At 39.3% G+C, this 25,290-nt stretch overlaps 3 protein-coding genes across 7 annotated transcripts in view; 1 reads left to right on the top strand and 2 right to left on the bottom strand.

Annotated features, from left to right (window-relative positions):
- The window catches only part of GTF2A1L (general transcription factor IIA subunit 1 like), a 51,347-nt gene extending 45,469 nt beyond the window's left edge, over positions 1-5,878 (bottom strand). The window contains exons 1-3 of the mRNA XM_032352067.1: positions 4,660-5,878; positions 2,003-2,104; positions 1,710-1,833 (exon numbers count right to left, since the gene is read on the bottom strand). Coding sequence (XP_032207958.1) covers positions 1,710-1,833; positions 2,003-2,104; positions 4,660-4,680 — 247 coding nt within the window. The 5' untranslated portion in view covers positions 4,681-5,878. The remainder of the gene's footprint in view (positions 1-1,709; positions 1,834-2,002; positions 2,105-4,659) is intronic.
- Positions 1-18,633, top strand: part of LHCGR (luteinizing hormone/choriogonadotropin receptor) — a 124,881-nt gene extending 106,248 nt beyond the window's left edge. For both annotated transcript variants that reach the window (XM_032352064.1, XM_032352063.1), the window contains exon 11: positions 16,833-18,633. In XM_032352064.1, coding sequence (XP_032207955.1) covers positions 16,833-16,891 — 59 coding nt within the window. In that variant the 3' untranslated portion in view covers positions 16,892-18,633. The remainder of the gene's footprint in view (positions 1-16,832) is intronic.
- A 3,768-nt stretch (positions 18,634-22,401) lies between these two features.
- Positions 22,402-25,290, bottom strand: part of STON1 (stonin 1) — a 53,908-nt gene continuing 51,019 nt past the window's right edge. For all 4 annotated transcript variants that reach the window (XM_032352058.1, XM_032352057.1, XM_032352055.1 and 1 more), the window contains exon 4: positions 22,402-24,185. In XM_032352058.1, coding sequence (XP_032207949.1) covers positions 24,111-24,185 — 75 coding nt within the window. In that variant the 3' untranslated portion in view covers positions 22,402-24,110. The remainder of the gene's footprint in view (positions 24,186-25,290) is intronic.

The raw sequence follows: 25,290 nt of genomic DNA, 5'->3' as shown, positions 1-25,290 counted from the left end.
AGACTATTTTGTGATTTAAATCACTGGTAATATTACCATCTTGCGGCAAAAACAAGTATTGCAATTTTGAATGACAAAGAACCTGAAAAGTGTTAACTGCTTTTGATAAAAAACAGTCTAATCTTTCATTCCTCCATACTGGCCACCCTCCAAGTCACTTCTAGGTTAAAAAAAAGAAAGAAAGAAAATCTTTAAAAGTTCTTCAATAAAGAAAATAATGTTATTTAAATAGAGAAAAGGGATGACCTAATAAAAAAGTTAAAAACAAAAGCATAATCAAAACTATAGGAACTAAGGTAAAATGTTTCAAAGTGTCAACTTAGTAATTAAAACAGCTGTGGCTAACAGAGTAAAGTTATACTTTAGAAGCATAACATTAGATAAAAGTTACATCTGGAGTGGTGATGCAACATGGGGGCTTAAGTGGGTAGGAGAAGAATAAATGAAACAAGATGGGATTGGGAGGGAGACAAACCATAAGTGACTCAATCTCACAAAACAAACTGAGGGTTGCTGGGGGGAGGGGGTTTGGGAGAAGGGGGTGGGATTATGGACATTGGGGAGGGTATGTGCTTTGGTGAGTGCTGTGAAGTGTGTAAACCTGGTGATTCACAGACCTGTACCCCTGGGGATAAAAATATATGTTTATAAAAAATAAAAAATTAATTAAAAAAAAAAAAAAAAAAAAGTTACATCTGGGAATTCAATATTCACTAACTTATTTCATTTTTAAGTTATAATTGCTGCCACACTTAAATTCTCTTGTTTTATAATAAATGAGATACTAGCCTCCTTACTATTTTCTCTTCACCTTGTCCCACATGATTTTCCTTTGAATTTTCCCAAGTGTGCAATGAACAACATAGTTATTACTGACAATCCAATCCAAAATCTAATCCAAAATCTACCCTCACTTCTGGCAGACATCAATCTAATTCAACTAAACAAAATAAAACCTGTGTGTGTGTGTGTCTGTGTGTGTTGCATGCAGACATACAGACAACACACACACATACATTAGGATAGTATAAAAATTTTAAGAATCAGAAAAGAAGGAATAAAGGCTAGAAAGATAAAACAGTATCATTTATCTTAGCCACTTTTTTCCAGTTTAAATTGATACACATAATATGGAAAATTATTTCCTCAAAAGCAAAGGTTTCAAGTCCAAGAAATGAAGAAACGTACACAGGGTTAATTTCTAGCCATAATACATAATACCCAAAACAGCGAAGTAGGCTGAATAATCTCCATATTCATGTTAACTCTCTATTTTTCTTCCAGTACAACAGCAGATTTATAATATATACAACAAGCAAGAGAAAGATAAAGAATGCACAAGCATGCAACCACCCATCCTTCCCACTGCTTTTTCCAGCAATGGTGCCTCAGTTACTCTTTGACACAATCCAATCAAATTCTCTGAAATAACTAGTGGGTATTCCCAATAGCCCACAAATGATGTAACTTGTTCCTCTGAAGTAACAGTTGGTCATCTTTGTGGACTTCAGTATTTTCAAAAGCTGGCTTGAATAACCTAATTTTGTTACCCATAATCACAATATGATGGTTTACTGTGGTCATTTAATAGTAATGGTTTTGAGGTCCAAGCCCCCTTACCTTAAGAACATTACCCTAATATAAAACCACCACCAATAAGAATGTGTTCTGAAGACCAAAATAGTACTAATTTACTAACTGTATCCAACCTGTTGATGACTGCAATGTTTGGTGCAAGCTGTTTGGCAATGGAAGGGTGAACACAGGTGAATGGGCACTATTTCTGAAGAAGTCTTCCATTGCTTTAGACTGCAAAATCTTTGTTTCCCAGAGCTGCAGAGAAAAAACATTTTTTTAAGTTAGGGTATTTAGGTATTTCACTTTTTAATGTCATCTGATGACACAATGAATGGTAAGCATTAAACTATAATTGAGGGGTTAAAACTAAAATTTATAAGTTTTTTAAGAAGAACAAAAAGGGTAACTTGCATTGTCTACAAACCTGCTTCAAGTCTTTTAGAACTTGTTCCTCTATACCTTCTTCAGCGAATAGATCGCGCACTCCTTCAATTACATCTTCAATTATAGATCTGTAGAGTTTAGGCTACAAAAAAGCAATTGTTAACATTTTAAACTATGTTTAAATAGTTTAAACAGTTAAACTATTAAATGTTTAATAGTTTAAACTATTAAACGTTTAACAGGAAGAAAGAATACATGCAGTGTATTCTTTCTTATGGTTTAAAGAAAAACCACCATAAAGATTCTTACTAAGTGCAATCTACTTCCAGTATAGTCTTAGCTGTCCATAAATTGTGTTAGCTTCTGACCCATAGTCTCAGGCTATCTACAAGGCTGACTTAAAGAACCACAATCAAATATGAGATAATAATTCATCAAGATAGTAGGTTACAATTACATCAATTGGTTTTTGTCAGAATTTAACCTTCTCCCTTTTATTTTTTTAAATTCAATTAATTAACATATAATGTATTACTAGTTTTAGAGGGAGAGGTCAGTGATTCATCAGTCTTATATGATACCCAGCGCTCATTACATCACGTGCCCTCCTTAGTGTCCATCGTCAAGTTACCCCATCCCCCACCCCTCCCTTCCAGCAACCGTCATTTTGTTTCCTGTGATTAAGAGTCTCTTTCGGTTTGTCACCTTTCTGACTTCATCTTGTTTTATTTTTTTCCTCTCTTCTGCTATATCCTGTTTTGTTTCTTAAATTCCACATGAATGAGATCATATGATAATTCTCTGACTGATTTATTTCACTTAGCATAAATTCATTTAAGGCAGGTAAAAACGAACCTACTATCTTCAACTTATTTTCTCAAAGCGGACAAAGGAATTTTTAGAGTTCACTATATTACTTTCACATAGATGAATAAATTGCAAGCTGTAAGACTGAGACAAGCACTTACAATAGAGTAACCAAATACCAGTAGTCCAAAAAAATATTCTGAACCACTGTCAAGTGAAAAGTATAAATGCACCAAAATGGATTCCTAACAGAACCTAACCAAGACATGAATGAACTATACGTTTCCACAAGATTTGGCAATAAAAATTGTGGCATTCTAGGACTGCTTTTTCACACTACCCAGTAAATACTCTCTAAATACTCCCGCTCACATCAAGAATAGTTAGGTTTAAAATTAATCCCCATTAACTATCCCAGGTAAGCTTATAAATAGACCAATCAGTACCACATTATTCACAGGCATATCCATTAAGTGCCCTAGATTAGTTGCTTCTTCTCAAACAGTTTACCCCAATACAACCATACTAAAGTGATACTTCGGTGTTCATCCCAGCTAGTTTGATCACTTTTACCGCAAAAAGAAAACACTTCTAGGGTTAAAAACTTCCTTACGATCTATCCTCAGAGGGTGCCTGGGTGGCTCAGTAGGTTAAGCAACTGCCTTTGGCTCAGGTCATAATCCCAGAGTCCTGGGATTGAGTCCCACATCGGTTCCCCAGCTCCAGGGGGGAGTCTGCTTCTCCTTCCACCTTCTCCTCTCTCATGCTTCCTCTATCAGATAAATAAAATCTTTAAAAAAAAAAAAAATCCACCCTCAGAGTATAAGAGCAGCTGTCAAAAACAAACCATTAGAACGCAATTTTTAAAAAGGAAAATAAGTATTGAACATACCTTTTTCTTCTGGAACTAAGGTTAGCCTTTATATTCTTTCCCTAATACCTTAATCAGAACAATGTGTAGTCCAGAAAATCCATCTTAACCGCTTCTCTATTTAAAAGAAAACTCACACACCCTCCGCAGAGTTCACCATCAGATAAAAGGGTACACATGGTAAACTTCTATTCAGGCTTGAGTATTTTACGTATCTTCAAATACATTAGCATCAAAAAATGGATACACAATGAAATAATGTGTCTCTAAAAATGGACCCTTTTGTGCTGCATATAAGTACATGGAACCCATAAAATAACAGACCGGGACAAGCACACTGCCTTTCACCAAATACCAAGTTTGTTCAGGTGAACTGAAAATAAAGGTGAATCCTTGTTTTTCTCTTTAATTCAGCTTTTTAAAAATTGATAGAGCATTTCGCAAGTGCCATTTAGTCTGTCAGTTCTCACTGTAAGGGTAGGAGATCAAGGTTTGTGTTTAATTCCAGTGGCGTACTTAAGCATTCAGGATGGGGAAATGCGGGGTACGAGAGAACTCAAAAAATACGCCTGGGGCAACAAGAAATACCACATCGCTTATTACTTCAGGTGAATAATAGAGCTCAGAATCAACAATGGCCACACTGGAAGTAAGAATTAGAATAAGAGTACAACTGAACTCGGGAATTTTCTCAAGACACAGGAAACTGGAGGGTTACGGCGAGCTCCAGCTCTAACCACCTCTTCAGACAGCCTCAGTGCCAGTGAGAACGGAGGGGAGGAGGAGGCAGCGGTTCCTTCAGCCGGCGGATTCCAACTTCCGGTGAGCTACTACTGGTCCTCACCGGCTTCCTCCACAGCCGAGGCGAACAGCCGGGGCCACTTAGAGTGACAGTTTCGGAAAGACTGTGAAGGGTCAGGAGGGGAAAGCGTGTGTACAGGCCTGGGCTGCCGTGATCCCTGGACCAGCCCTCCCTCCACACAGACCATGGGCCTACAGGCCAGGCCGGTCCTCCTTACCACGGGGTTGACACAGGCCATGATGGCGGCTCCGGCACCTCTCCCCCTCGCGCCTGCGCGGCACGCGGTGCCCCACTGAACTCCTCTCGCTGCTCGCTTTGAACGCCGGGCACGTCGAGTGCGCAACTACGCAGAGACTCTGGGGGCGGGGCAGGGAGGAGGAAAAGGCTGGTGGGCCGCTTTGAGCAGGGTTCCTTGGAGGGAGGGTGTGCGTGAGCGAGAAGCCCGCTGAAATGGGCTGGTTAACCGCGATCTAAACAGCTGTGGACCGTTCAACTGACCCCTGAAGCACCTTTATTTACTCAGTCTGTGAAATAAAGACTGAGAAAATAGGGAAGATGCGATGAAGTGGTAGATTCCAGTTCCCCTTCAGCTTGGAAGGGGATTGGGCCAGGAAAGTGGGAGACTAGCGGCTTCTGTCCCTCTCCTTCTACCAATTTTCACCCCTCCCCCTACAACCCGCGCACAACTGAACTCTACTAAAAAGACAACAAAAGCCAAACTCTTCTAAGATTGATTCTCAAAGCGTAGGACTGCAAATCAGCATCATCTGGGAACCTGTTAAAAGCACAAATTATTGAGCCCACCCCAGACCTACCTACCAGAAACTCTAGGGATGGGGCCCAGCATTCTGTAATTTCAGCATGCTCTCCAGATGATTCTGATGGTCGCTGAAATGAGATCTACTGTCCCAAGACAAAAATTCTCAGCTTTGGCTGCCCAGTGAAATCACTTGGAGAGTTTAATAAATATTTGGCACCTGAGTCTCACGGCAGAGACTCTTGATTCTATTAAGCAGCTTAGGTGGAGAAAGACTGCTAAAAAAAAGTCAGCACCAGGCACTACCCAGTCTCCTTTTCCTCCTCAGGTAGCAATCACCATCTCTTGACCTGCAATAATTCCCTCCCTCCCCTGAAAGGTAGAGCATCTAGGAGCGTATCTTGACTAGGACTGAGAGTAAATCCAAGCATAGATAATGTGAAGTCTTAAGAAAACGTCATCTATTGCCACTGCTCTGTCTTTTAAATAGCCTTTCTAGTTTGCAGATAGGTCCTGACTTAACCAGATGGCTAGATTATTTAATGATTTAAATAATCATAGTAGGTTTAAAATTGGCTGTTTATTTGTAGTATAAATTCAGTAGAGCTATTTATGCCCTACTGCTCTGTATTTGCTTTTCCTGGGTCAGGTACCTTATGATTTCTGAGTTTCAAGCAGCTGATTTATATGAAGCCTCTTAGAAGACTTTCTGAAATTAAAAAGTATCTGAAATCTCTTTTACAAAAAAGCTGAGAATTTTATATAGTAATTTTTAATGATTGTATCTCTACCTGGCAATTTACTACCAGAAGTATTCAGAGTGACTTATCTACCACCCAAAATAGAAAAGCTAAAAGCAGTCACTGATTTTTACTGATATTATAAAATCCAATTAAATTATTCAAACTGAGAAGCAACCTGAAAGGTCTCTTGTTTTCTAACTTTTCATCATCAAGTTTTAAGAGCTTATTCTTACAAGCATATGATTGGTAATCATCTTACAGCATATTTTTATATTACTCCCTTATTTATTTTACCCTTCTCAAGGCTATACTATAGACCATACTCATTTTTTAAATTAAATCTGGCCATTAATCCCCATAAGAAGTGTGGCTAAGAGTTGAATTGTTAATGCTTAGTATACTTAGTAGACTCAGGTGACAGAGAGGTTGTGTAACTTTGGCAGAGAAATGTCAGCAGCTTTCCATTTGCCCCTTGTGGTCTGTCTGGATAGTCACTAGTAGACTCAGATGTAATTTTTCCCTGATAATAAACAATGGCTTTTAGAGGAGGTATATTTTAACCTCTAGGTGAATTCTAGGAGAATCCAAGTCATAAGTTTGCTCTGGACCTGTGGTCGCCACCATCCACGATGGCTTACAATGATTCTCACCTCCTGGCATTCACAGCTTTGTGTTGTCCCCTCCCACACTGTACTATGGTTTGTCTGGATGGCCAAAAGAATAAAGCAGAGGTGCTGTTGTATCACTTCTGAAATGAGGTTAAAGATGACTGTGGTGGGGCACCTGGGTGGCTCAGTGGGTTAAGCCTCTGCCTTCGGCTCAGGTCATGATCTCAAGGTCCTGGGATCGAGCCCCACATGGAGTTCTCAGTAGGGAGCCTGCTTCCTCTCTCTGCTTGCCTCTATGCCTGTTTTTTTTTCTCTCTTTGTCAAATAAATAAATAAAATCTTTTTAAAAAAATGATTGTGGCTTCCCTCCTTGAAATTCCTTCAGATTTCTCACTTTGGGAGACAACAGCGGTCATGTTGTGAGGACATTCAGACACTCAGGTAGCCTATGGAGAAGCCTGAGTGACAAGGAACTAAGACTCCAGCCCATAGCCAGCAAAGAGCAGAAGCCTGTAGACAACCACATGAGTAAGCTTGGATATCAATCCTTCCCCATTTTGGTGGTCAGATTATTTACTGTAGCCCCGACTGACAGCTTGGCTGCATTCTTTCAAGAGTCCTTGAACTAGAACCACCCTCCAGGCATTTCATGATTCCCAATCCTGAGAGACTGTGTGAGATAATAAATACATGCCATTTTAAGCAGTTAAATTTGGGGATAAATTTGTTACACAGCATGAGATAACTAATACAGAACCCATTGTCTGATTGGATTGTGACTACCAAAGGTTTAGTTTTCCCTCACTGTAATCTCAGCATTTAAAGTTTTTTGAATACTCTTGTCAATCATAAAAGCATTTGAAATGTATGTAAAGGACACTTTATAGACTGATATTCGGTGCATTGACCCCAGGTTATCATCAAACAAGCAAACTCTTATAGTTATGTGATGGTCGTATTTCTTTTGTCAATTTTTCAAACCCATCAGGGAAGTGTGTTACACACACAAAACACTTTTGATGCTAAAATTGAAATTCTAGATCTTCAAGCTTCAGCGAGGCCAATCTTCAGTGACGATTTTTTATGTTAGTAAATAGAAGATAAAAAAAGAATGCTGAGCTTTGGTCTTTCTTTGAGTGCTCAGTTCTTTGAAATTACACCTACGGCAAAGCACAAAGATTTTCCCTAGCAGCTCATCACAATTCAGAGCAACAGGTTTTCATTTTCCCCTGCTTTCTTTACAGACTGTAATATATAATATTTCATCTATAACACACACCAGTTTTGCAACATTTAAAGAAATCTAATAATCAGATTAATTTCATTGTATTCTGTATATTCTCATTATTTTTGCCTGGAGGTCTCAGTGATATTACTTCAAGAGTAAAGAAACAATTTCACTATGCTTATTGTGAGAAAAAACCAGATCTGTGAAGTCCTTTCTCTGAATGAGAATATTTTTTTACAAAAGGTATTTTAGAAAAAGACCATTATCTTTTACATATTAAATTCTACAGCCAAATATAGGGCACTTCAGTAACTATATAGATTCTAAATAATATTTTTAATCTGTAATGAAAAATACAAGTTAGTCTATGAGCATATGGTTTAAGACAGCAAATATTTATAATTAGTTTCTGAACATTTTGCAACCACTGCACTAAACCAGCAGTATTGTGTTCCTCTGACTGTCTCATCCTTCACATCTTCCAGGAAATGAAAATGCAGATAATCTCTATCTCACCTTGTAACTTTGAAATGGTAACAATGTTGGTAGTTCTGATTTATTTACATTCTGTGCTTTTGTAACATTTTCCATTTTGTAGTCCAAAATCACCTTATATTATGTGAACATCAGATATTGCTTCACCATGATGAATTCCCCTCCCCACCCCAAAATGATTTCAGTTAAAATGACCATGCCATTAGGCTATGGCCAACTGGTAAACTTAACACACAGTGGAACTCTTAATGATCACATTGTTGTCTCTTTCAAAATATTTTAATATTGAAGAGATGTATATATTGTGTACATGTGAAAATTAGTGATTATAATTAACTCACAGTGAGTGTGGAGGATGACTTCAACACAATTTTCCCCATGGCTACTTTTTCCTATAGTCTCATCAGGGTCTGATAAGGATTCAGTAATTTCCTAGCTAACAAATAATTCCATTTTCATTCTTTAAATCACAACGTGTATAATCACACATGAACATGAAATGTTAGCAAGGAAAATGTCCATTGTCCAGTTAATTTTCCAACATAAATTTCTACTTAGAGACGATAGAAGTAAAGACAAATAAAACTGAACTTAAGGCTACGATTTGGAGAGAACAAACTAGCTTTGTTCCCACAATAACTGTGCTTTTCTTCTTATCTAATTTTTCTCATTTTGTAAGAAATAAATGGCAGCACCTTAATACTCTATATTGTTTCCTTAGGTGCTTCAAATATCAGGAGAGGCAGGGAAGACATGGAGTAGGCACACTTCTTCCTATTCCTCCTGCTAAATAGAGCTAAAAAAAACAAAAACAACAACAACAAAAAAACCCACCTCTGGATATTATATTTAAAACAAACATAAGAAGACCCTGAATGGTAGAGAGAAGAGCACAGACCAGTTAGGGACTTTGAATTCCTTGGTTTTCTTTTTGCCTCATATATCCCAAACTGGGTGCTGGTGAAGTGGGCAACCTGGAAAAACCAACTGTCACAGACCAAAAAAAACATAAAAGCCTTCTCTTTCTAGCCAAAGGACCAGGAAAGGGGCAGTAAGACAGAAAATTCTTAAACAACACTGCTCCACTGCAGTCAAACACATAGAGAAGATTGGCTCCATCCCACACCTGTCAGCGAAGGCAAAGTAGGGAGCTTAAACTTCCACTCTTGCCCACATGTAACAAGGTACAGCCATTCCCACAATGTCACTGGAGACCCCATGGGATGCGGGGACTTGCACTCCACCCAGCTATAATGAGTCATCCCTACCACCCACTGGGGCTGTGTCAGAGAAGACCCTGCTGGCAAGAGTGGGACCTGTCCCATGCAGTGTCAATGGAGGCCATGTGAGAAGGAGAGACAAGGCACCATTCCCTGTCTCAGCCAGGGTGATGTCAGAGGAAGCCTGGTGGGGAGCCTGAACTTCTAGCTGACCTAACAGTAAAGAGAGCTCCTCCCTCCTGGAGTGTCAGCAGAGGCTGAGTGGAGAACAGGCCCTTCACCTCTACCTGGCAATAGCAAGATGGAACTCTTACCTTCCCCCACTGACCTCGTGTCACAGAAGACCTGCCAAAACAGATTTAAGGAAGATCCAGTTTCATAGTAACCAAAATGACCAGCAAACAACTGAAAATCATCTGTCAAAACAAGAATGGGGAAATCTCAACTTGAATGAGAAAAGACAATCAGTAGACACCAATATAAAGATGACTAAGGTGTTGGAATTTTCTGACAAGGATTTTAAAGCAGTCTTCCTAAAACTGCTTTGATGAGCAATTAGGCAAGCAATTTAATGACCACTTTGAAATGAAATGAGTTTCACAAAATGAAAGCATAGAAGTTCTCCACAAAGAAATCGAAGATACAAAGAGAATCAAATGGAAATTTTATGACCAAAAAAATAGAATAACCAAAATAAAAAATTCTATGGATGGGTTTGTTATGGGTTAATTGTATCTCTCAAAAAGGTATGTGGAAGTCCAAGCCCCAGTACCTCAGCATGTGACCTTATTTGGAAATAGAGTCGTTGCAGATGGAATTAGTTAAGATCCTTTTAAGAGAAGGACAAAGACCTATAGAAAGAAAGCAGTCATGTGACAACAGAGGCATATAGTGGAGAGATATACCTACAAACTAGGAACACCAAACACTGTGGGCAAACTCTGGGAAGCTGGAAAAAGCAAGGAAGAAATTCTCTCCTACAGGTTTCAGAGGGAGTTTGGCTATATCAACACCCTGATTTCAAACTTCTAACAAAATGTCAAACTGAGACAATTCATTCCTGTTATTTCAGGAATGAAATACTTTTCTCAGGTCATAGTAGTCTGTTACGGCAGTCCTAGGAAGCTAATACAAGACTCAGCAGCAGAATGGAGAGAAAAAAGAAAGAATCCGTGAACTTGAAAATAGAACAACAGCCCAATTTGAGCAACGAAGACAAAAATAGACAATTGAAATATAAGTGTCTTTCTAGTTAGGAAACATAAAGGCCAGAAGAAATTGGGCTGAAAGAGCGTTCAACTCACTATCTGAAAGGCAGTGGTAATACCATTCAGGGAAAATAAAAATATTCTCAAATGAAAAAAAAAAAAAACTAAGATTATTTATCACCAGCAAAACTAACCTAAAAGACTGGTTAAAGGAAGTTCTTGAAATAGAAAGGAAATGATAAAAGGAAGAATATAGGGTGCCTGGGTGTCTCAGTCCTTAAGCATCTGCCTTCCGCTCAGGTCATCAGGGAGCCTGTTTTTCCCTCTCCCACTTCCCCTGCTTGTGTTGCCTCTCTCACTGTCTCTCTCTCTGTCAAATACATAAATAACATATTTTTTTTAAAAAAGAAAAGAACAAAAGGAACAATATAAGGAAGGAGTGAAAGAAGAGAAAAAAGAAAAAATGATTAAATGTAATAGACTTCCTTTTCTTGCCTTTCTGAGTGTGTTTCACAGTTGAGGCGAAAATTGTAACATTGCCTTATATAGTTCTCAAATTCTATTATCAATGGAGAAAGATAGAGGAAGATAAGGTTTCTTTAATTCAAAATACCACTAGAACTGGAAAAACATGGACGGATAAGTCATGTATGTATAATGTAATACCCAGAGCAACCACTAGCAAAAGCTACACAAAGAAATACACTCAAAAATACTATAGATAAATCAAAATGGAATTCTAAAAAAAAAAAAAAGTGCACAAGTAACTAACAGGAAAATAGAAGAGAAATAAAGAACAGAGGGAAGAAACAGAAAAAGACAGGCACAGACCAGCATTGGCAAGAACTACACATGTAAATGGTGCAGCTACTTTGGAAAACAGTTCAGCAGTTTCTGAGGGAAAAAATAAATTTACCATATGACCCAGCCATCCCACTCATACCTGAGAGAAAGGAAAACATGTCCACACAAACACTGATACATGAATGTTTATTGCAGCACTGTTGATAATAGAAAAAAAAAAAAAACTGGGGAAAACCCAAATGACCATCAAATGAGAAACGAGTAAATAAATGTAATATAGGGGCGCCTGGGTGGCTCAGTGGGTTAAGTCTCTGCCTTCGGCTCAGGTCATGGTCTCAGAGTCCTGGGATCAAGCCCCGCATCGGGCTCTCTGCTCTGCAGAAGCCTGCTTCCTCCTCTCTCAGCCTGCCTCTCTGCCTACTTGTGATCTCTGTCTGTCAAATAAATAAATAAATCTTAAAAAAAAAATGTAGTATAGCCATACAATGAAATAGTATTTGACAATAAAAAGGAATGAAGCACTGATATGTACATGAATCTAGATGAACACAGATACACAATATTGATGAGCCTCCGAAATGCGATACTAAGTTTAAAAAGCCAGAGACAAAAAACTTATACTGTTTAAATCTATTTATGTGAAAGGTTCAGAAAAGGCAAATATATAGAGACAGAAATTAGACTAATGGCTGCCTGGGACTGGAATGAAAATAAGAAGTGACTGAAGGGACACTTATGTGGCTCAGTTGGTTAAGGGTCTGCCTTCAGTTAAGGTCATGATCTTGTGGTCCTGCGATGGTGCCCCGAGTTGGACTCTGAGCTCAGCTGGGAGTCTGCTTCTCCCTCTCACCGCACCCCCCCACTTGTGTACTCGCGCTCTCTCTCTCTCTCTTTCAAATAAATAAATAAATAAAATATTTTTAAAAGAATAAAAAGAAGTGACTGAAAATGGACTCAAGGAAGTTTGGGGTGGATTTCGAAGTGTAAAATTGATTGTGGGTAATAGTTACACAATGTTGTGAATGCACTAAAAATCTTTGAATTGTACAGTTAAAACAGGTGAATATTATGAGACCTAGTCATCAAGAAAGCTGTTAAAAAGGATCAAGGAATCAGGGAGGTTCTCTTTTCTAGGGTAGACCTAATTTATTTTTTAATTACAGTAAAACACACCATAAAATGTGCCATCTTAACCATTTTTTCAAAGATTTCATTTACTTTAGAGAAGGAGAGAGTGTGGGTGAATGAGTTGGGGTGGTGTAGAAGGAGAGAATCTCAAGCAGCAGACTCCCCACTGAGCACAGAGCCCAGGTGTGGGGTTCTATCACACAGCCCTGAGATCATGACCTCAGTTGAAACCAAGAGTGGGACACTGGGCCAACCAGGCACAACCCCCCCAACCATTCTTAAGTACACAGCTAAGTAGCATTAAACCCCTCCCCACTGTTGTGCAACTATCACCTCCATCCATGTCTGTAAGTCTTTTCATCCTGCAAAACTGAAATTCTGTACCCACTACACAGTTAACTCTTCATTTTAACTTAGAATTACATTTTATCCTTATGGGGCAGGCCTAGGAAATTAAGTGCCTGGTGTTATTTCAAATCCAAGACAAAAACCTTCTGAAGCTACCAAATGGTTCCAAAATATGTTTAACAAAAGACAGATACACTCATTTCACAACCCAAAATACCACTTTATTGGATGTTGGGTACTAAATGAGAAAATATGACCCCTGGCACAGAAGAGGTGCTAAAAGCCTAAAGGTGCTTCCTCTTCATTTCCAGCAGCTTTCAAAAATAAGATTAAACCAAATTTTAAAACAAACACTTTACTTTTTTCAATCCCTTGAAGATATATGTGTGTTTATTATGAAAAAATACATTTCTAAGTGTGATAGATTTTAAATTTCTTGAGGACTGAGGCTGCGTGTTATTATCCTTATATGCCCCCTGAGCTCCTAGCATAATACCTCCTCTGCAGAAAGCATTCATTAAATGTTATTGATTTGATGTTATCATTAAACTGTTATAAAACAGAATTTCTATCCTACTGAGAGGGTGGGGGAGAATAGGGACCAAAAATGAAACTATCCACAGGAGAAGTAAAGATATCTCCATTCATTCATTCAATATTTTTTATTCGACACAAAAATAAACTCTGGCTAAGGGATCAACACCATAGCATTGACATTGATACAAGAAATAACCTACCCACCATTCCTGAGGCTTCTTCCCAAAGAACGGGAAATTACTGTTTAGTACTTTAGTAATTTTAGTACTTAAAATTATGTATGAGGAGCACCTAATTTCAACAGGGAGAATCAAGAAGACTTCCTGGAGTAGGACCCCTCAACTTAGACTGTGGAATGAGTCAGGGAAAAGGAAGGGATAAAGGAAGTGTGTCCAGGGAGAGGGTGCCGTACAAGCCAAAGCTTGGGCTGCAAGGGAGGACATGGTTAGATTTGAGGAAATGAGAGCAGGTCGGTTTGGCCAGACGACAGAGAACAAGACAAGTTTAGGCAAGGCTAAGGCAGGCTGGTTGGTGTCAGGTCAGGTGCTCCCCCACTGACTGCAGCGTGGAGCCTGGACTGGAGGACAGCCACAAAAATCGGAGGACTAGTTACAAATCTGGAGGAAGGAAGAATTGGGGCACCTGAGTGGCTCAGTCAGTTAAGCGTCTGCCTTTGGTTCAGGACGTGATCCTGGAGTCCTGGGATTGAGCCCTGCTTCAAGCTCCCTGCTCAGTGGGGACCTGCTTCTTTCTTTCGCTCTGCAGCTCCCTTTGCTTGTGCTCACTCTTACTCTCTCCCCCACTCTCTGTCAAATAAATAAATAAAATCTTTAAAAAACAAAAAAGGAAAGAAAGAAAGGAAGGAAGGAAGGAAAGCCTGCAGCAGAGGCCATGTCCACGGGAAGAACGAGACCTAAGTTATTGATGTGTATCCTTTCCTGGTGCTTAATCACAGAAGGCAAAGAGGAAGAGAGGAGGAAGACCCCAAGTGACTTGAGCAACTTTACTGGAAGGGGGTGGAGATCCACTGGCAGGAAAAGGGCAGTAAAAAGAGGGCGACAAACATCATCTCGTTCACAATTTTACCCAAGGCTACTTCTGGTCCCAGTGTGAGTTTAATATAGAATTTGTCCTTTTCCACAATGAGTACTTAGCAAAGCCTTTGAAAAGTGTTTCAGAAGGTCTCAAAATTATCCACTGGAGAGGCAGGCTCTTGGCATTTAACAATGCCACTGTTCAAAGATGCTCTTTCCTTGTCCTTTTCATGGCACTTGAGGACCTTCGAGTGGAATTCTCTCTGAACAGTGTGAAAATATCAAAATAAAGCCCCACAAAAGGACAAGCATGGCTGCTCCCACCCCCCCAGGCAGCCACTCACAGACCTCTGGCATCTTTCTCAGAGACAGGGAGCAGAAAAAGAATACATTCTACAGTATTCACAACTGGGTTTCCCCAGTCAGAACATCTGTTCCATTAAGGGGATTAATAATCTTCAATCCCAAAATCACATGAATTTCCCCATCTGGGACAGTATAGTTGCTATCCAAACATTATTACCAGTAAAGAACACATAAATTAAAATATCCAACCCAGTTCTTCAAGAAAATGAAATTAAAATCATTCCTAAAGGGCCCTTAAAGAGAGTCACAGACACCCACTCTCCATGGAAGAGTGAGAAGCTTCTGAATGCAATTCCATTTTTGGAAAAGAAACTAAAAAATAAGAGGCCTGCTTGCATCTCTGTACTCATAAACTCTGCCTTCCCTCCTATTGCAAACTGCACATGCCCTTATCCAAACCAGCCCCTCCCTCATTAGCACCTAAGAGCTCATCCCTACTGTCTACTCAGGGATATAATCTTAGCAATTTTTCTCTCTCTCTGTCTTCGGCATCATCCATTTTCCTTTTGCTTCTGGATCACTTCCAACATGCAGACATCCACCACCCAGGAGCAGACCAAAGGTAGGAGAGGGGGCAGTCAGTCCTGGATGTGGGTAATAGCATGTGCATTGTCCATAGAAAATTTACAAACAAGAATGAAAACGACTAAAAGGCAGTCGGCTTGCTCTTATCACCACACGCTGGCAATCCTAAGCCATGTCTAAAATTCTAAAATAAGACAACTCCCACAACTCATCCCCCAACACCCAACTCCGTATTGGTATAGCATTCTAAACAATTCCTGCAATTACTGTTGTTTTACTAATATATATGTAAACATCAAATCAGCTCATATTAGCTTTTTAGCATTTAGTGTAACATTGTAGTCTACATAGAAGTTAGTTTGAAAACCCTCCAATTACACAGTTGGACCCAAGACACTCACGGACTCAGATGCCCACGTTCATTTTGTGAATTCATAACAGTGCAGAGTCATTCAAACTTGCTTCGTGTGCAGTTCCTATCTTCATTCCCTTTGGTATTACAGATTCCTGGGTGTAAACCATCAATTCACAGTCAAAATGATCATAAAGAAGAAGAAAAAAAACTTGAGTGACTTCATTTTTTGTCACCCTGTGTGACCATTCGAAATTGCTATTTGTGTCTTTAAATTTAAAAGAGTAAAACAGTGAGACGCTGCACTACGCCCCCAGCCCACCATCAGAAGAGAATGTGACTCTTGATCTCAGGGTTGTCAGTTTGATCCCCACGTGGGGTGTGGAGATTACTTAAAAATAAAGAAATAGGGCGCCTGGGTGGCTCAGTGGGTTAAGCCGCTGCCTTCGGCTCAGGTCATGATCTCGGGGTCCTGGGATCGAGTCCCGCATCGGGCTCTCTGCTCGGCAGGGAGCCTGCTTCCCTCTCTCTCTCTCTGCCTGCCTCTCCATCTACTTGTGATTTCTCTCTGTCAAATAAATAAATAAAATCTTTAAAAAAAAATAAAAAAAATAAAAATAAAATAATAAAGAAATAAATTTACAAAATGAATAAGTAAAAATTCAGGAGTGAAACAGAGTGAGTATGGCAAGATGTGATATTTTTGCTGAGGAAATTTTTGTTTGGTTACTTCACACATGAAATATTTATTGTATTTGAGTAATAGGATCTTTAAAATTGAAGTTTATTCTTCTATCTTAATCATTAATTATTTTAAAATTGAAGAAGGAATTAAGCAAATAAAACATTAAATTAGCATTTGCCTAGATTGTATGTACTGCAGATATTTCTGAATTATTAAAATTCATGTATTAGTTACTGGACAACAATTTACATATAATTTTATTACAACAGACTATAACACAGAGCCCAAGTACGAACTGTTGGGTAAATATAAAAACTACTGAATAAATAGTTGTGTTGTTTTCATCCTCCAGGGACTTGGAGGAATTTGGTGGGTGTTCACAAGATTGTGAAACCAGCAACTCGTTCATAATTGTTCTAAATTCCATAAAAAAATCTGAATTTGAGATCTCCATACCAACGTGAAATAACATTGGCTGGTGGAAACTAACCAAGAAAAGTCCTAAGGCAAAACAAGAGATGATTAAAGCAATGGCTGAATTTATTTTTAAATCTGTAATGCCTTCAACACCACATGCACAGTTAATGGAAACTCTGAAGAATGCAAGTGCATCCAGAATGCCTGGTTGAAACAACAGCCTGATTCAGATGACACGGGACCGAGAGCTGACAAGGAATTATTCTCGAGAAGTACTGGCAATGAGGAAGAGAAGGGAAATTTTAGCAAAAGTCAACATCAATCAGATTTAAGAAAACAGTGACGAAAAAGATGGAGACTATAGACCCTACTAAGAACAAGACCAAGACTTTGGTCTTAAGCGAGGAGGGGTGTTGAAAAGATCTCATCCTCACCAGCTACTGTCCCGTTGTTCCTATTTACAGCAAATGTCCTCAAAAAAGTCATCTACTCACCGTCTCCACTCCTACTTGAGTTGTCTGTCAACGTCACTGATGATTTCCGCATTACTAAATTCAATGGCCCGTTCTTACTCCTCAGCTTATAAGATCAGTAGCATCTGAGGCAGCTGATTACATCTTCCTCCATCTCTTTTTCTGGATCATCCTTGCTTTCCTGACCTCTAAATGTTGGAGTCTGAAAGCCCACTGCTCAGACCGCTGCTGCTCTCCATGGCTCACGCCTAACTGGTCTCACCCAGTCTCGCAGCTTTAAACGCTAGTGCCTCTAAACATCCCATCTCTGGCTTGACCCTCTTTCCTGCCTGGTGTATCCACTTGGCTGGCTGTCTGATAGTCATCTCAAAGTCAACACAACCAAACCGGCATTTATTTCTGATCTTTCTCCCCAAACTTTCTCCCTTAACATTCTTCCCCTTCTCCATAAAAGACAGCTCCCTTTTTTAAGTTGCTCAGGCCAAAAGTCTGGGAGTCCGTTTTGTTTCCCTTTCCCCTACGCACTGAGAGCCCAATCCAATCGGTCAGCACACACTCCTGGCTCTAATTTCAGACGTGTCCATCCATGTCATCCCCCTTGACCACTCCTATCCACCATCACCTCTCACTGGAGCTACTTCAACAGCCTTCCAACCACACGCGGCTTCTGTCGCTAGCCCCTTCTACGTCCATGCAATCATCTTTAATGTGTAATTCAGTTCCTGTCACTCACCAGCACAAACCTTCTAGTGGCTCCTGTCTCCCTCAGAACAAAATCCAGATCCTTCCCCAAGACCACAGAGCCCTGTGTGATCTGCTTCCCTCACCCACCCACAACCTCTCTGATCTCTCCCCCAACCAGCCCTCTGTTCATATGCTACCGCCACCCAGCAGCCGTCTGCCCTCCTCGGATTTCAGTGCCTCTGCCCTAGCATTTCCCTCTGCTGGACACACCCTCCTCTGGGAGATCTCGGTGACTAGCTTCCTCACTTCTTTCAGGTCTCTGCTAGAATGTCATCTCCTCAGAGGACTTCTGAAAACCAAAATGGGTTTCAATTTTTCACCACTCTGTTGCTTCCCCTACCCCCCTCCCTGCACAGCAATGATCACAGCACAATACCTGTTTATTGTCCAAATTCCCCTACTATTAAATATCCTCTACAGGAACAGGAATTCACTGTTTTGCGATTGCTTAACCCCAATATCTAGAAAAAGGCAAGCACATAGTAGGCACACAATAAACATTAAAGTCAACAAGACAGTGAGTTGGAACAATGGTCACACAGCATTTTGAGGTGATTCAATGCGACCACTTAAGGCAGCCAATGCCAAACAAGCCTTCTGTACCTCAGAGTGTGGAAGGTACCTTTGGGGAAGCGTGAAGTGCTTAGCTCTATTCATACACCCACTCAATCCTGTAGGATTTTTGGAAATATATTGTTCTAACAGGCTTTATAAGACACTGACAACATCCATCCAGAAAGATTAATGAAAGAGCCCATCTTGAAAGGACAATGCTCTTTACTGGTTTCTGAGGACTACACGGGGTAAAGGCTTGCCCCTGAGGCAAGGCGGTATGGAATATTCTCCCGAAAGCACGTATTTGCTTACCTCAGACTAAAAGTACAATCCTGGGCTAGAGCTTTTTACAGACCACGTGCCAGTTGATACACGGCGACTAAAAACCCAGAAGTCAAACAGGATATATTAATTGTAATATTTTATAAATATTTTAAAGTAAGCAGATTTAGAGTTTATTAACTCTCATTAAACAAAAGTTGTTTGAAATCTGTTGAGAAGGAAGGCACCATTTTCCTGTCTTTTTAGTACTTAGAAATGTTTAGAGAGAAGCATGATATTTAAATCTCTGGGATGTGTAAAATTGTATTCAACAGCATTTTTAGACAGGGCATTAAGAATACTTAAAGTGTTTGTCTACTGCATTAATTTTAATTATACTCCACTGGACTCACAATGCTTTGAAATGCTTTACAAAATGCCCCCAAGATCTTTTATTAATCATAATACAAGCACCATCAAACTCAAATGCTGTTTTTTTCTAACTCTGGGTAGCAGCAGCTTGCCTGCGAGTGCCCTCTTCTGTCTCAAAAGTATACCGCAAGTTTCATCTCGGAATCCACAGCAATTCTGTGTAACATGGGCTTTTCAGGAAAATATCAACACACACAACCGTATTATTTAAATATACTGTCACCCCCCCCCCCAAACGAGGTTTGTCAGGCTGTTCTGGAGCAGGGAGGAGGGGAGGACGAGGGGAAAGTTGCAACCCCAGATGTTAATGGTGATTTGCTTTTCATCCCCAGCAAAGTCTCTGAGAAATGAACTTTAATCTTTCAAAAGATGGAGCAACTAACTAGTCTAATCTGTCTTCCTTTTCCTTACAGACATGATCTTAAAGGCAGAATACTACCTGTGGCTTTTATGTAAGGTACTCTTTGTAACTCAACTACTTGCTTTCTGATTAGCAATCCTGTCTTGCTTTAAAAATTAATAATATACAGCTAAATTCATATTTAGATGCCAGTTCTAAGCAGGAATGTGTTAATACGATTATAAACAGAAAAATCTTTTGTTTCTTGTAAACTGGGAAAATACGCAGGGAATGAGCCCCATGAAATTGCCATCAACAATGGTTAAATATTGGCCACTTCTAATGGTTTCATCAAATATACCCAGCCCCTGTGCTTTGGAAGCCTGGGTAAGAAAGAGTACTAAGAGGGTCTGAGAGAGACACGGCACAACCTAGTAGACTCAGGGTGTGTCTACACACACAACAGGCAAGGTAGTCTAGGTGGAGCTGAGACAAAGGGATGGAGAATTGATTGATGGGAATTTGAGGAATTTGTTAACAAATATAATCAGTTTACGCCATCTGATTCTTTAGTTCTTCCTGCAGAACACATAACTTATCTGAAACATATTCTGTACAATCGCATAAAAATCACATTCTAAACTGAAAAAAAATTGCATTAAATAAACATGATTTCTATAATACTAGTTGCCAACGTTTGAAAATTCCTTAGGATTCTCCTGTGGACAAAGTGCATACGGTTGTCAGGAAAAACTGGCAAAGACTTTTGACAGCAGGCACCCTATTAGCTCATTTATTCAGGTTATCAACACCTTTCGTTTTCTTTGAGTTATTTTCCAACTCTGTAAATTTTAGAGAACGGATATTAATGCACATGATCTTTGTCCATACAAATGCAAATAAATTGTGTGGGGGTAGGGCAAATTGATTATTGATTATTGCCCTATGGATAGATCCATTCTGCATCTATTTGTAAATTGATTTCAGAATCCTTACTGCTTCTAAGTGTCTCTGCTCTTTGAATCGTCCTCGAAACCAGCTATAACATCTTACCAGTTCCCTCATTAGCTAATGAGTTAACTAAAACCTTGGATACATACTCATATTATTTCTTTATGAGGTAACAACTAGACCCTTTTTTAAATATCATCCTTTAACATCACAGATTGTAGTTGATGGTGCTGTTTTTCCAGGATGTGCCAAGATGTCACATTCACTGAACTCCTTCATAATGAAGCAGTATACATTTGCCTGACAGAGACTCAATTATTTAAGATCCTTGAAATGGAATTCATGCCTTAAAAAGAAAAATTAAAAAAAAAAAAAATAGCCCCAGACCTTGCAAAAAAGATATAAGTCCACCACACAGCAAGAAGCATTTGAAATACATCTTTAATTTAAAAAAATCAATATGCAATCTACAAAATACTTGGTTACATGATTATTATGGCTCAATCTGTTCTCTATTTGTATTGCTATGACATAAAAATCATATTTTGAGTAAGACATAATAATGTTGAGTTATTATTAAGGAAGGCCTTCTAACTGAATTTGTAAGAAAAAGGGCTGTATCATAAGTACAGCTCCAGAATGAAGGAAACTAAAACCCTAAAACTGTCTAATGTATAAATCAGGTCAAAAATTCCAACCCTTATTTATGTGCTGGGAAGAAATTATTTTTATACATTTTTAATGGATCAACTATTTTTCTTCCCATAGAAAAAGGAAATGTACTTAAATTCAGACCTGTACAATTGATCAGGTAACCACCAAGCCATGAATTCATTTACATGGTTAATATGATCCTTTGACTAGTAAGGCAACCAGATCAGAACAATGAGGGCAGAAAAACTCGTCTCAGACTGGTCACCTCCTTGGAACTCCACCAGTGTGTCCATCAAACAACTGATCCCCAAACAGTCCAACTCATAAAGAGTGGATTTAAAGTACTTAAATTAAAATGTTAAAAAGAAGAAGCTCCTCCCTCACTCACATCCTTCCTCCCTTCCCAATCTTAAAAGCAGGGGTTTTGTGATTGTTTTGAAGATTTTCATTTATTTTCTGACGAAGGCAATTTCACTTCTTAATTTGTAAGTCTAAATGAATTTTACCAGATTTTTCACTTAGAGCACCATGGTCACATTTGACCTTCTGCCATTTCTGAGGTCAGAAGAATTGTATTAAAAAGCCTCTCCTCCCTTCACAGAATGTTAATTTAATGCTAAGTAATGAATATTTAAGGATCCTAATAGATGTGCAAATTAACAATTATGCTGTAGCACCCCGCTGTTCATGCTATCAACCTTTGCATTGCTGCAGAAACTCAATTTGGGCTTCAGTCAGCCTTTTGTTACTAATATTTTCAACACGGAATCTTGAGATGCTCCTGAAGGCTGGATGGCTGCTGGGTAAATGACCCCAGCAGTGGGGTACCCATCAATACTGGGCAACCTGTGGAACATGAGGGGTGATTCACTGCACCCTTTGCTGAAATTATTTGGAGGTGTAAATATTCATTAAGTTCATCTGAATCAGACCCTGAGTTCTTTATGGGCAGGATGCCATAGAACAGATTTAAAAGGAAAGGCAGTAGTTAACCCAGCTGACTTCCTTAGGATCATGGAGCAGCATCCGGTCTAGCCTGCCTCCATATTTGTTCTGAGCATGACTGAAGTCACTCCAGAATGTGCCACACCAGCTGATGGGGAAAGACAGTGGATTTTTTTTTTCTTAATGACACACACAGATTCAGGATCCTACACATCCACAGTGAGTCTGAAACATGTGACATTACAACCATCCAGTTTACAAGCATCAAGTGAAGTTAAGAAGAACAAGAACATTTTAACAGCCAACCTTTGCATCTTTTGTCTTTAAGGTATAATAATGAAGAGCAATAAAATCCACTGATTGATATAGACCATCGTAAGTGTTTGTTTTAATCTGTTCCTGAACAGATTAAAATGAATGTAAATACAACATTAAATAAAACATGTAGCATCGAGTCTGTGCACCAACAAATAAATGCTGTTTGGAAGAACATTATTATATCATCAGCTTTGACTCAAAACAAATCTGGTAAATAAAGAAACATGCCTCCTAATCATATTTAAGATTTAATACAAATTGAAGGTGTAGTAATACCCCAAGGATTACTTTGTTTTTCCAGACTAAAAAATATGTAGACTATAGAATTCATAAATCTAAGCCTTACCTTCCACTGTAAATACTGAAAGAAAATTATAAACAGAATTATAACTGCTAATGCCATTGGCTTTTTATTAGAAACCTGAAGCAAAAAAAAAGAAAAAGAAACCCCAAGCATTTACCTGACTTTGAAGAATAGAAACGTCACCTCTTAAAAATCCAGGTAAAATAATCTAGTGTCTCATTTTCTTTACCTTTTAAAGAGAAATACTCTAAAGTAAGCAGAATTAGCATACATAGCAGAATAGCAGAACCAGCATAAAATAATCATAATGTGATTTAGAATTCTACTCAAGAGAGGCTTGTGTTAATTACAAATAATACTTTTATCAAAAATACATTCTTAGAGTCTGTACTTTTGGGAGACAATATTCATGAACTTTAAAAATTCATCTCTAATATACATAAATATTTTAACTAGTGTCCAATACCATTCCATTCTGAAAGGAATCTCTCCAAGCAAAAGGCAATATGTCTTACTGACTTGTACTAAAATATGTATATCCCCAGAAATAGCTTCTTTTCAACAACACACCAGAATACAAATATATTTTGAGAATCCTAACACTATGGGGGAAAGACAGGTACCAAATACAGTCGATGATTATTCACCAATGTAGTATGGGCACAGGAAGATAAATTACTCAAAATCAAAGATACTTCCACATCACCACTTTAACCTGTGGTTTTGGCATCACCCCACCTCTAGCCACATTCCCAGAGACAAGCAAGAGGAAAGATGGAGTATTTCCACTATGTCTCCTTTGACGGCCTCACCCTCCAGTAGAGGGGCTAACAGAGCAAGAAGAGATGGGGACTAGAAGATGATATATATGGCCCCCAGGTGACCCAAAGTGCAAAACACTTAGACACTGAGTAATTAAAAATCCAAAACCCTTTCGCCAAGATGGCTGTCTGGTAACACACTAAAACTTAGAGTTTTAATGGGAAGCAAAAACATCATACAAATGATAGACATCATACAAATGATAGACATTTTAGATGAAACCCCTGGAACACAAACATTATCAAAAGCATAAAACATTGTTCGATTTCAGGTCTTTACTTCTCAAAACACGGCCACTGGACCTGTCCCAGGCCCACTATTCTGAAATCACTCCCAGTACACAGAAGCAGATCTGCGCGTGGTTTCTGTGAAAGACATATTTGAAAAGTAGGTCATCATTTCCTCTTGCTACTCCTACTGAGTTACGCAGTCATCAGCTCTGTCTGGGTCTTCTCCATCGATTTTAATCCTCTTCTTTTCTATTTCAACCTGTATGCAAAAGCAAAACATGGCGGCAGTAAACAACACAATACTAACCCTGCTGGCTGCTACTTCACGCCTGACATGGGGACTGAAACCACCTCCTCCTCTGGACACAGACGGCGCCCCCACTGTCTCATGCTAGCTCCTAGTGAGCCAGCCTTCTCTCTTCTTGGGCAACAAAGCCCCCCAAACCCTTCCCTCCAGGGTTAAGTTTTGAAGAAGACTGAAACTCTCCTCCCCTTCAAAGTCAGACAGAGGGTTTATAAAATAGACACAGAATACACATATTGATAAGACCTTTAGAATCCTGGCCAGACATGCAATCAATTATACCCCCAAGTATCACATCTGTAGCCTTTGGCCCACTTGAGATTTATAACCCACCCCAAATCCTCTCATTAATATGAACTACTTTACAAGCTAGTAAACCAGCTGGACAGAACCATCTACCTGCCCCTCATCTTCTTCATCTCATCTCAAATGTTACCTCATCACAGAGGCCCTCCTGGACCACATGAAATAAGGATGCTCTCCATCATTCTCTCTCTTAGCCCCCTATTTTATTCTCTTCTTACAATCTGTCCCTCTTGGAAACTCTTTATCTGTTTACAAATAACGTTTTGTTTCCCTGCTAGAAGGTGTGTGTTGCGAGGACAGGGATTTGTCTCTTGCTCACGTTTGTGTCTCTAGCATCCAGAGGTACCTGGCACTTTGAAATTGCTCAATAAATCCTTATGAAATGGAAGGTAGCATTTTGAAACTGTCACCAAGTGACAAGCATTAATAAATGCTGTTAAAGCAGCAGAGACTTTGTTCTGTAGCTTTGGGCTGTCCTCTAAAACAATAGGAAACTGGAACAGCCCATGCATAGGAAAAGAGGTATAAATGAATTCTCCATTGTACTTGACCCATATTTCAGTCACACATAATACTTATGTATCTAGTGTGATCAGTCAGGGTCTCCAAGAAGCAGACTCTGAGATGGAGACTGGTGTGTAGAAAGCATACTGGGGAGTGCTGTCAGGGTTGGCACCTGTGGGGGAAGGAAGGGAACGGAAGGAAGCAGAGAGAAGAAGTTGGGCTGCAATGCAATCACCATAAAGGCTTCAGC

The sequence above is a fragment of the Mustela erminea genome, chromosome 7, assembly GCF_009829155.1.
Source record: "Mustela erminea isolate mMusErm1 chromosome 7, mMusErm1.Pri, whole genome shotgun sequence".
Taxonomy (NCBI): Eukaryota; Metazoa; Chordata; class Mammalia; order Carnivora; family Mustelidae; genus Mustela; species Mustela erminea.
Note: the sequence above shows the minus strand (reverse complement) of the source record. Positions and strands in the feature narration are given on the sequence as shown.